The 12,554-nt window shown below is 46.6% G+C and overlaps 1 protein-coding gene across 1 annotated transcript in view; it reads right to left on the bottom strand.

The window, feature by feature from the left end:
- The window catches only part of cetp (cholesteryl ester transfer protein, plasma), a 53,712-nt gene extending 49,035 nt beyond the window's left edge, over positions 1 to 4,677 (bottom strand). The window contains exons 1-2 of the mRNA XM_056282363.1: positions 4,586 to 4,677; positions 4,256 to 4,489 (exon numbers count right to left, since the gene is read on the bottom strand). Of these exons, the coding sequence (XP_056138338.1) occupies positions 4,256 to 4,489; positions 4,586 to 4,677 (326 nt within the window). The remainder of the gene's footprint in view (positions 1 to 4,255; positions 4,490 to 4,585) is intronic.
- Positions 4,678 to 12,554: the final 7,877 nt, after the last annotated feature.

The raw sequence follows: 12,554 nt of genomic DNA, 5'->3' as shown, positions 1-12,554 counted from the left end.
GCAGAAAAGCAGCCCCAGACCTTCACATTTCCACCACCATGCTTCACTGTTGGGAGGAGGTTCTTTTCTTCATATGCAGTGTTGGCTTTTCTCCAAACATGTTGGTTTTGATTGTGACCAAATAATTCTATTTTGGACCCGTCTGTCCAGAGAATGGACTTCCAGAAGGCCTCTGGTTTGTCCAAGTGCTCTCTGGCAAAGTTGAAATGGGCAGCTTTGTTCTTTTTTGAGAGCAGAGGCTTCCTTCTAGCAACCCTCCCATGAATGTCATGGCTATTCAATTTTCGTCTGATTGTAGACGCATGCACATTTGTCCCAGATGCTACCAGAGAGGTCTGCAACTCTCTAGAGGTGATGTGTGGGTTGGCCTTTACCTGATTTATTATTTTTCTGGTGCTTCTGGGTGATAGTTTTGATGGGCGTCCACTTCTAGGCAGAGTTGCTGTCATGTTGAAGGCCCTCCATTTGTAAATTAATTGTCTTACAGTGGATGGATGGAGCTGGAATCTTTTGGAGATGGTCTTATATCCCTCCCCAGACTGATGGGCTATCACTACCCTCTTCTTCCTGTCCTCGGATATCTCCTTTGCTCTCGGCATTGTTGATTTGTATGGGACCACAGTGGTTTGGTTGGTTTCCTCTCTCTTTTAATTAGTGCAGGCCAAACCCTTTCCCAAGGATGTCTCATTTCATTGGTCTGCTTAAATGATTAATTAAGCACCCAAATGTGTTTCACCCGAGTCTGTTACCTGCTTGACTTAACCAATGCAGCTGGGGGTTCACTTACTTTTGCACATACACTAATTCCATGTTTCATGTAGTTTTTGGGCTACTTAAACAAGTCCCACTAAAGAAGTACATGCAACTGACATTTCATACATAAAAACTGGTGATGATAGAATAAGAAAATCATGGTAAAACAACAGAAAAATCTAAACTGCTCAAGGGGTTCACATACTTTGAAGCAGCACTATATATATATATATATATGTGTGTGTGTACTATACACACACACACACACACACATATATACATATAATCTGTAACCCAGCCACTGAGAATGCACAAGCCAGTGCATTTTTAGCGCCGGTCCCAAGCCCGGATAAATGGGGAGGGTTGCATCAGGAAGGGCATCCAGCGTAAAACTTTGCCAAATCAAATATGAGGCTCACAAATCAGATTTCCATACCAGATCAGTGGAGGCCCGGATTACCAACGACTCCCACCAGTACTGTTGGCCAGCAGGGTGCCGGTGGAAACTACTATGCTACTGTTGGGTCGAGGAGAAGGAGAGGGGGAAGATATGTCCAGAGGCAGCAGGAGAGGAGGAAGGGTAGGCGTGTGGAGGGGAGAGTTGGAACTTTGAATGTTGGCAGTATGACTGGTAAAGGGAGAGAGCTGGCTGATATGATGGAGAGAAGAAAGGTAGATAAACTGTGTGTGCAAGAAACCAGGTGGAAGTGGAGTAAGTCAAGGAGCATCGGAGATGGGTTCAAACTCTTCTACCATAGTGTGGATGGAAGGAGAAATGGAGTAGGGGTAATTCTGAAGGAAGAGTATGTCAAGAGTGTGCTGGAGGTGAAGAGAGTGTCAGACAGAGTGATGGGTATGAAGCTGGAAATAGAAAGGGTGATGTTATCAGTGCATATGTCCCACAAGTTGGGTGTGAAATGGAAGAGAAAGAAGAATCCTGGAGTGAGTTGGATGAAGTGGTGGAGAGTGAACCCAAGAAGGAGAGAGTGGTGATTACAGTGGATTTCAGTGGGCATGTTAGTGAAGGGAACAGAGGTGATGAGGAGGTGATGGGTTGGTATGATGTCAAGGAGAGGAATGTGGAAAGACAGATGGTTGTGGATTTTGCAAAAAGGATGGAAATGGCTGTGGTGAAGACATACGTATTTCTAGAAGAGGGAGGAACACAGGGTGACGTATAAGAGTGGAGGAAGCCGGTGCACAGAATATGTAGGCATGGGACATAGGAAGCGTTCTAATTTCTGTTTTAATCCGAGTAGTATTGACCAATCACGTGTGAGTAGGCAGTGATTTCTACAGGAACATGCTTTGGTTGCATGTTTGTGACAATCCGTGTGGGGAGCAAAAGAGGCGCACCCAACCATCCATCCATCCATCCGTCCAATATCCAAACCTCTTATCCTGCTCTCAGGGTCGCGGGGATGCTGGAGCCTATCCCAGCGGTCATTGGGCGGCAGGCGGGGAGACTCCCTGGACAGGCCGCCAGGCCATCAGTGAAATGTCGTCTGGGCATAAAACACCTACAACACATGATCTCTCAGCTCCATTCTTGTGTCTCGCGTTGCTAATCAACTGTAAACAGTGACGGTGCATGGAGGATGTAATCTTCATAGGAGACAGAAGACAGCTGCCAGCAGCTACACCGTAAGCCCCAAAATACTGGCCGATTTAACCCCTGGTTTCCAAGATTGTTTTGCTATAGTTATGAAATGAGCTTCATTTGAATAACCAGTTTTATGTGCAGCTCATTAGCCTGTTAAAGGAATTTAAGAGGTACAGGAGTGTGTCTCCTGGGGTGAGGTGTTATCAGTGTCTCCATGCTCCATGCTGATATATGTCCTACATGTTTTCCCTTAAGTCACCTGTCCTACAGTAACATCATGTGTTTGAACATGGGGTCGACAAACTTTTGAAATTTTTCTGATTGCACCTTCGACTGGAATGGGCAAATGTGATTTTCTCTCCACCCACATCTACAGAGAACCAGCAAAACGATAAGCACACAAAGTTAAACCCCTTTAAGATTACGTATAACAAATCTACAATAAACATCACGAACAAAAATTAAGCACTCAAGAAGTAATTTAACAGAATAAAAACAGCTAAATAACAGTAAAGTCAAAGACAAACTTGATATTCTAAACAGAACACAGTCTCACCTAAATGGACCCACAATTGGAACTTCACTGAAGGGGTTCATGTAAAACAACAATTTCACTACTGTCAGGACGCAGGTTGAAAGAGTAAAAGGAGGAAGGTGACAACAGTTAATTCCCCAAACAATGTACACCCACTTTTGTCTGTATGTTTTGCAAGAGCAGGGAAAATGTTTATCCTTAACGGAACATACCATGACATAACTTCACACCTAGGGGGCAATCTAGTACGGCCGAGTCACCTGACCTACACGTCTCTGGACTGTCGGGAGGAAACCGGAGCACCCGGAGGAAACCCACGCAGACACGGGGAGAACATGCAAACTCCACACAGAGGACGACCCGGGCCAACCCCCAAGGTTGGACAACCCCGTGACTCGAACCCAGCACCTTCTTGCTGTGAGGCGACCGCGTGTGCCGCTGGTGTGGGGGGGGGGGGGGGACTGATGGATTGGCGGCCTGTACAGGGTGTCTCCCCGCCTGCCGCCCAATGACTGCTGGGCTAGGCTCCAGCATCCCGCGACCCCAGTTGGATGAATGAAATAACTTCTTTTTTTTGTGGACCCCCCCCCTTTTCCCCACAATTGTATCCGGCCAATTACCCCACTCTTCCGAGCCGTGCCGGTCGCTGCTCCACCCCCTCTGCCAATCCAGGGAGGGCTGTAGACTACCACATGCCTCCTCCGATACATGTGGAGTCACCAGCCCTTTCTTTTCACCTGACAGTGACGAGTTTCTCCAGGGGGATGTAGTGCGTGGGAGGATCACGCTATTCCCCCAGTCCCCTCTTCCCCCAAACAGGCGTGCCGACCGACCAGAGGAGGCGCTAGTGCAGCAACCAGGACACATACCCACATCCGGCTTCCCACCTGCAAACACAGCCAATTGTGTCTGTTCAGACACCCGACCAAACCGGAGGTAACACGGGGATTCGAACCGCCAATCCCCATGTTGGTAGGCAACTGAATAGACCACTATGCTACCCAGACCCCCCCCCCCATGAAATAACTCTTAATATCTCAGACACCACAGGACAAAGATGGAGACCCTCGTCACGTAACTCTAAAATCATTACTCATCATGGTCATGGGTGATGATGGTGCACAGGAAGGGGATTCCACAGTACCAACTGGGATGCTACACAAGGTGATGGGGGCCGGTGGGGGGGGGGGGTTCTTTCTGAAGTTCACAACCATCGCCACTGTCTTTACAGCATTGAGCTTCAAGTTGTTTTGGTCACACAGGATACCAGATGGTCAATCTCCCACCTGTAGGCAGACTCATCCCCACCAGAGACGAGTCTAATGAGGATGGTGTTATCAGCAAACTTCAGGAGTTTGACTGACTGGTGACTGTAGGTGAAGCTGTTTGTATACAAGGGGAAGAGTAGAGGGGACAGGATACAGCCTTGAGGGGTACCAGTGCTGATGAACTGAGAGTCAGAGATGCGTTTCCCCAGCTTCATGTGCTGCTTCCTGTCCAATAGGAAGTTGGTGATCCACCTGCAGGTGGAGTCAGGCAAATGCAGTTGGGACAGCTTGTCCTGCAGCAGATCCGGGATGATGGTGCTTAAGGTGGAGCTGAAATTCACAAACAGGATCCTTGCATAGGTTCCTGCAGAGTCCAGGTGCTGGAGGATGAAGTGGTGTGCCATGTTTACTGCTCCATCCACAGACCTGTTGGCTCTGTAAGTGAACTGCAGGGGGTCCAGGGGTGGGTTGCTGATGGTTTTAAGGTGGAACAGTACATGGTGCTCAAAAGACTTCATTATCACAGGGGTCAGAGCAATGGGTCTGTAGTCACTGAGTCCTGTGGGCCTTGTTTTTTTTGGGGGGGGGCAGGGATGATGGTGGAAGTCTTTGAAGCAGGCTGGTACATGGCATGTCTCCAGTGAGGTGTTAAAATATCTGGACACCGGAGACAGCTGATCAGCGCAGTGCTTCAGGATGTAGGGAGAGACAGAATCTGGTCCAGCTGCTTTACAGGGCTTCTGTATCTTGTTAACATCTCTTTCCAGGATGGAGAGAATTGTTATTGGGGAAGGGGATTAGGGGGCCATCAGTTTGGGCAGCTGTGGAGAAGCGCAGGCCCCTGCTGAGTTGGAGGAGAAGTGCTGGTGGTCTGGAGCTGGTGGATGGAGTCACAACGGATGGTGTCAGGACTGTCTTTCAGGTCGACAATAGTACTCATTCAGATCGTTGGCCAGTCACAAGTCATTAGAGGAGTAGGGGGCTTTCAGTTTGTAGGTTTGTAGGTGGGGATCTGTCTGTGGCCCTTCCAGACAGAGGCCGAGTTGTTTTCTGAGAACTGTTGTCGAAGTTTCTCAGAGTACAGTCGTAGCATCTCTCACCGCCTTGCTAAACCTGTATTTAGACTCTTTAAACCAGACCTTGTCCCCCACTCCTAAACTCTTCTCCTTTTCTAACCTTAGCTGTCTTGAGTTTAACTGTAAACCAGGGTCTGTTGTTGTTATAGCTAACCCTGGTGCGTGATGGTACACAGCTTCCTCACAGAAGCTGATGTAAGACATCACAGCCTCGGTGTACTCATCTAGACTGTTGGTGGCAGTCCTGAAAACATCCCATTCAGTACAGTCCATGCATGTGCAAAGATCGTCTATAGCTTCACTGGTCCACTTCTTCAATGTCCTCACAAAAGGTTTTGAGAATTTTAATCTCTGCCTGTATGCAGGAATCAGGTGGACCATGACATGGTCAGTGTCCCAGGGCAGTGTGGGGGACTGCGTGTTAGGCATTATTGATTGTAGTGTAACAGTGATCTAAAGTGTTCTCCCCCCTGGTCGGCCATTTAATCTGCTGACGGTATTTAGGTAGTTCATGGCTGAGTTCCCCTTTGTTAAAGTTACCGAGGACTATCACAAAAGAGTCCAGGTTTATCCATTCCACTCACAGCATCCGGTCCGGTCGGCAGGCATGCTCTGTGCCCCCTGCATGCCGGCCTGCGGTGGAACGTAAACGCCAGTCAGAATGAATGAAACGAATTCGTGGGGGGAACAGAAGGGTTTAGAGTTGATGAAAGAAGTTTCCAGAACAGTGCTGCAGATTCAATGTCACGTCTTTACACCAGCCACTGTTAATATGAAAACAAACATCTCCACCTTTCATTTTGCTGGAGCGCTCGGTGTCGTGATCTGCTTTGAACAGCTGGAAGCCTGCCAGCTGCAGTGCAGAGTCCGGTATTGATCCACACAGCCAAGTCTCATGCTATGTATGTATGTATGTGTGTATGTATACGTGGATATATATGTGTTGTGTCTATGCCATGGATGCTATTTCTATGTCACATTAGAGACTGTTCACATAACTGTATCATGTGACTAGTATCGTGTGTATATATAAGATGATGTCGCTTATTGTCATTTGAGTGTGATGAAGAGCGGTGGTGCTGGAAACATCACTTTGGTGCAATAAATAAGTGGACACTGGAGCCCTGCAGTGTGCGAGCTGTTTGTCTATTTCATTAACCTGGAGAATAACCCACTATGTTGGTGTTCAGCTAGATTAGAGTATTTTTCACTTAGGGAGGGCTGATTAGGACATAAATACCTAATTAATGGAATGTTGTAAGTACAGGTTACCCAAACGTCTCCGGGGAAGTTTGTAAAGTAATTGAAGTACTTGTATGTTTTGGTAAAGAAGTACGTCAACTACATATTGCAAAGACTATGGAAACTACTCAGTGTTGAACTAATGTTGTGGTGGTACAGTACCTTTAAGTAGTCTGATCTTGTGTTTAATTCACAGAATATCCTGTAATGCAGTGATGTACAGTAGGGGTCAGACTTGTTGAAAGCATGCTAGTATAGCTAGATTACATTCATTTAATTGTTTGTCACTTTCAAGGGAAGTAGTAGTCTCGATTCAGTAGAGAGTGTTTACTGTTGTTTATTGTTTTATTGATTTAATACATGTACTGTTATAGTGTTCGGATTTCATTAGTCAACTAATACGTTTATGTTGAGGACAACATTTATTTTGCAGGGAGGAATGTAGGACCTGTAAGGAGAATACGTCTTGTTTTATGCTTACCTAACCTTTAAGGAGATTGTTTAGGACTTAGCTAATTTTACTTACCGTATTTTACTTACCTGAACATACTTCAGATGTCACCTGTGAAAGGGGAAATATGTTATACTTACCTTTTGTTACAGAGTACCTGTTAACAGAGACAATATTGTGTTCGTACTTGCGTATTGGTAAAATAACTTTTAATCTGTTGTTATTCGCTGCAACCGCCACTAAGCGACAGCAGAGACACTCTTGTACGTCACCCTGTGTTCCTCCCTCTTTTAGAAATATGTCTTCACCACAGCCATTTCCATCCTTTTCGCAAAATCCGCCCTCATCTGTCCTTCCACATTTCTCTCCTTGACACCATACCTACCCATCACCTCCTCATCACCTCTGTTCCCTTCAACAGCATGTCCATTGAAGTCTGCTCCAATCACCACTCTCTCCGCCTTGAGTACCCTCTCCACCACTTCATCCAACTCACTCCAGAATTTTTTCTCTTCCATCTCACACCCAACTTGCGGGGCATATGCGCTGATAACATCACCCCTTCTATATCCAGCTTCATACTCATCACTCTGTCCAACACTCTCTTCACCTCCAGCCCACTCTTGACTAGGGGTCGACTGATATGTTTTTTTCCCAGGGCCGATACCGATTATTGGTAAGTTATGGAGGCCGATAGCTGATATTTGGGGCCGATATTCTGTTGCAGTAAATGTAAAAATTGTTGTGCCAAAATTTACAGCAACACAAACCCTAGCACAAGGCTGCCTTTAAATGAGCTATATGCCTGTCTGACACTCTTGATATACTCTTCCTTCTGAATTGCCCCTACCCCGTTTCTCCCCCCAATTGCACCATGGTAGAAGAATTTGAACACACCTCCGATGCTCCTGGCCTTACTGCCCTTCCACCTGGTCTCTTGCACACACAGTACTATATCTACCTTTCTTCTCTCCATCATATCAGCCAGCTCTCTCCCTTTACCAGTCATAGTACCAACATTCAAAGTTCAGACTCTCACCTCCACACACCTACCCTTCCTCCTCTCCTGCTGCCTCTGGACATACCTTCTCCCTCTCCTTCTCCTTCGCCCAACAGTAGCATAATTTTCCCGGGCACCCTGCTGGCCAACAGTACCGGTGGCGGTCGTTGATAAACCAGGCCTCGACCGATCCGGTATGAAAATCTTATTTATGATTTGCATATTTGATGTGGCAAAGATTTTACGCCAGATGCCCTCCCTGACGCAACCCTCCCCATTTATCCGGGCTTGGGATCGGCACTAAGAATGCACTGGCTTGTTCATCCTCAGTGGCTGGGTTCCAACTAGAAAGAGTAAATGAAAATAAATTCCTAGGTGTGATACTAGACCACAAAATCTCCTGGAAACCTCACATAACTTATTTGCAAGCAAAGCTGGCAAGGAGCATTGCAGTCATGGGAAAAGCAAGACTCATTCCAGATCATAAATCGTTGTACATTCTGTAGTCTTCATTATTTTACCTTAACTGATCTTCTGTGGGGTGAAGGTGGTGCAGTAGTTAGCGTGGTCACTTCACAGCAAGAAGGCCCTGGGTTCGAGCCCCGGGGTAGTCCAACCTTGGTGGTTCATCTCGGGTTGTCCTCTGTGTGGAGTTTGTATGTTCTCCCCGTGTCTGCGTGGGTTTCCTCCCACAGTCCAGAGACATGTAAGTCAGGTGAATTGGCCGTACTAAATTATCCCTAGGTATGAATGTGTGTGTGTGTGTGTGTGTGTGTGTGTGTGTGTGTGTGTGTGTGGGCCCTGTGATGGATCATTACTTCAGTTGGGTCCAGACTTATTTGCTCCATAGCCTTGTGTAGTTGCTGGAGGTGTGTCAAACTGCACTAAGGCTGTTACATCATGTACCATAGCTGTCTGACCCAGAGTGGTATGCCTGTCGGTACAGGTGCAGGGCACAGCAGGTAGTATAGTATGGTGTATAGCTGGCTCTGGGTCGAGGGGCTGACCATAGACCTGCTGGTCCTGAATATGTTGTTGCGATTGCTTTGGCCTCACTGTTGGATGCTGACTAGGAGTGCCGGCACTCGCTCCCTCTGTATCCCCAGCGGGCTGCCCTGGAAGCTTACTTTCAGAAGATATGGTGTGGTTGTGGCTTACTGTAAGCTCAGTGGGGGGATGGAAACTTGCCCTTGCCCTCTGCTTTAAGTGGAGTGTCTGCATAAGTGTTCCACATGTTCTTTCAACGAAGCGTTGGAGAAATGAGTGTGAACTGCAGGTAAGTATGTGTGAACAGACATAACTGATAAATGATGTCCCGAGTTCACACATGTTAAACTTAGTGGCAGGGATGTTTGCATGAATGTGCTGCAGGCCTATGAACCTTTCCCCAAAACATGCAATAAACTTCAGTTAAACTTGCAATGTCAGTTAGACCTAGTTTAAACTCACATGACTCCCAGCCGCTCTGTGATAATACTGATAATTAGGAAGAAAAAAAAACAAGAAAACAAAACCCTGGTTTAAAGTATTGCACTAAAAAACCCCTCAGATGATCATACAATTCCATTAGCATACATTTCTAGGACACAAAGGAAAAAAAATTGCCTTTTACCACTCAACTTAGCTTTTGACTTTCTTAACATTTTTTTTTCTAGAGAGCACGGAAGAAGAAAAAACATCTAACAGGATTTTTAAAGGATCCTCAGATGAAGTGGGTGAATCTTAGGGGTGCAGTCCCATAGTGAATACCTGTAACTCAGTGAACAAACAGTTGGGCAGGTCTTCCCTCCAGTCTAAAGTCTTTCAGATATTCGGGAATATAACTGTTCCCAGGGTCTGGATGGTGCTTATACTGTTATGAAAGTACACAGTCCAATTGGTGACGCTGTAATCACACTTGGACACCGGGGGTTCCTGCTGATGACTCTTCCAAAGTCTCAGAAAACCGCATCCGGGTCACGGCACCAAATGTAACCCAGAATTCTTTCTCTCTCGGCCCTCCTAGTCTATAGGGATCTGTCCTGCACGCCCTGGTTAAGGTTAGTGTCTGCGTTGTGTTAAGGGTGGGTGTGTCTGGTGAGAGAGAAGCGGAGCCGGGTTCTCTTGCTGCGGTAGAGACTTTTATTTCCAGCCACACAGGTATCTTTTCTCTTTTTTTTAGCCACACAGGTATCACAGGTACGAAACCTTGCAAGATAATGCAATACGTCTGAAAGTATGGTGTCCTGCACAGAACTGGGCCTAATTGTGGAGCCTGATTGCTGTTGGCACAAAAGACTGGCTGGGGCATTTCATGGTTTGCCGGGGGGCAATGAGTCTGTGACTGAATGTGCTCCTCCTACCCACTATCTCATCATGGAGGGGATGGGAGGAATTCCTCAAGATGGTGGCCATCTAGCTCCTCATCCTCCCCTCTGCAACTGCCTCCAGGTCATCCAGGTCAATCCTCACTACTGGGCTAGCCTTCTTCACCAGCTTGTTCAGTTTGCTGGTATCTCTCACGTTGGTGCCCCCCCCCCCAACAAACCATGGCAAAGAATAGGACACTGGCAACTGCAGACTGGTAGACCATCTGCAGCAGCAGCCTGCTGCACACATTGAAGGACCTGAGCCTCCTTGGGAGATCACATGCACGCTTTCCAGCCAAACGGATCAGGAAAGATCGGCGGAATTAAAGACCCCGCATTTCATTGTGTGTCCTGTGTTGTTTTCCTGGGCTGCAGTTTAACAATATTATTCATAAGCATAAAATTGTTCAAATGCTTTTCAGCCCGAACTGGGAAATGTGCGATTGACACTTCCAGCGTTCGTCTCGCTGACGTCACGATGGACGCGTTCTAGAATTAGTGTTACATTCGAGAAGCCTGTCACTTCTTTTCATTTCTCAAGAGACTGTGAAGAGAGTAGGAGCTTATGTTTAGAGGAGCTATTGTTGGATGAACTTTGAGCAACCAAATACAAAGTGAACAAAGATGTTTTGTTATCCTTGCAGGTTCAAAAAGGTAAGTTTCACAGAATCTGCTGTTTACATCCATGACTGAATCACAAATGTAACACATTAGCCTGTAGATTGTCAGCGAGCTCGTAAATGAAGACGGAGGCACCACAGCGAAGTGCATGTCTAAATACTTTGTCAAATGTTATCCGCTATGAAAACTGTCGCTGTTTACGTGTGACAAAGAAAAGCAAAGTACTGTTTCCCCCCCCCCCCCCCCCGACAGAAAAAGAAAAGCTTCGCTGAGCCAGATGAAGCGAGACAGCACTCCAGTCAACAGAAGAGGTGATTTCATTCTTTCTTCATGAATTATTTTTATTTGGCGAAAGCTTACATCCAACGTTGCCTCACAGGGCCACGAGTACCAACAGTTTCATTATGGGGGGGGGGGTGGAGGGTATACGCAGGTATACGGCGTGCACCTTCCTCTTCTTCTGCCAATTTACAGTATAAACATCTGTCAGTCAAAAAGCCATTGAAATGTAAAGGACAGTAGACGATCCACCCATCTAGGGGGCAGTATGCCTACCTCCTCCACCACCCCCACCACTACACCACTGTGTGGATGGAGGCCAATAGGACATAAGATAAAACTGTAACCTTAGCAGTGTTAGTGTCGTGCTCTTAAACACCAACCTGCACAGAAGCACGTGGTGGATTTGCGCCTTGCCAGTGTCAGTGTGTAACAATTTGAATTTCCCTCTGGGATTAATAAAGAACAAAATATTAAGGCGTCCGGGTGGCGTAGCGGTATATTACGTTGCCTACCAACACGCGGGTCGTCGGTTCGACTCCCGTGTTACCTCCAGCTTGGTCGCGTCCCTACAGACACAATTGGCCGTGTCTGCGGCTGGGAAGCCGGATGTGGGTATGTGTCCTGGTCGCTGCAGTAGCGTCTCCTGTGGTCGGTCGGGGCGCCTGCCCGGGGGGGGGGGACTGGAGGCAATACCGTGATCCTCCCACGTGCTACGTCCGCCTGGTGAAACTCCTCACTGTCAGGTGAAAAGAAGCGGCTGACGACGCCACGTGTATCGGAGGAGGCATGCGGTAGTCTGCAGCCCTCCCCCACCCTCACCCCCCCCCGGATCGGCAGAGGGAGTGGAGCAGAGACCGGGACGGCTCAGAGAGCGGGGTGATTGGCAAGGTGCAATTGGGGAGCAACAGGGGGGGAAAAATCCAAAAAAACAATATTTCACATTTGTTCAACCCAGATTTTCATTAAAGCATTTATGGGTCTAATTTATATTTGTCAATGACTCTCTCTCTCTCTCTCTCTCTCTCTCTCTCTCTCTCTCTCTCTCTCTCTCTCTCTCTCTCTCTCTATATATATATATATATATATATATATTTCTATTATTATTATGTAATTATATATATATATATAATATTATGATATAACAAATTGTATTATATATTATTATATTGTATTACAATGACTGCTGGGATAGGCCCCAGCATCTCCGTGACCCTGAGTAGGATAATGGATAATGGATGAATGAATGATTAATAAAGTGCTTCTTATCTTATCATATCTTTAACACATATTTGTCACTTCAACTCCAACCACACCTACTGTAACATTGCTTAATTGAAACATGGGTTCTATTATATGGTCAGATTACATAGGCGTT

The sequence above is a fragment of the Lampris incognitus genome, chromosome 6, assembly GCF_029633865.1.
Source record: "Lampris incognitus isolate fLamInc1 chromosome 6, fLamInc1.hap2, whole genome shotgun sequence".
Taxonomy (NCBI): domain Eukaryota; kingdom Metazoa; phylum Chordata; class Actinopteri; order Lampriformes; family Lampridae; genus Lampris; species Lampris incognitus.
This window is presented reverse-complemented; position numbering and strand designations above follow the sequence as displayed.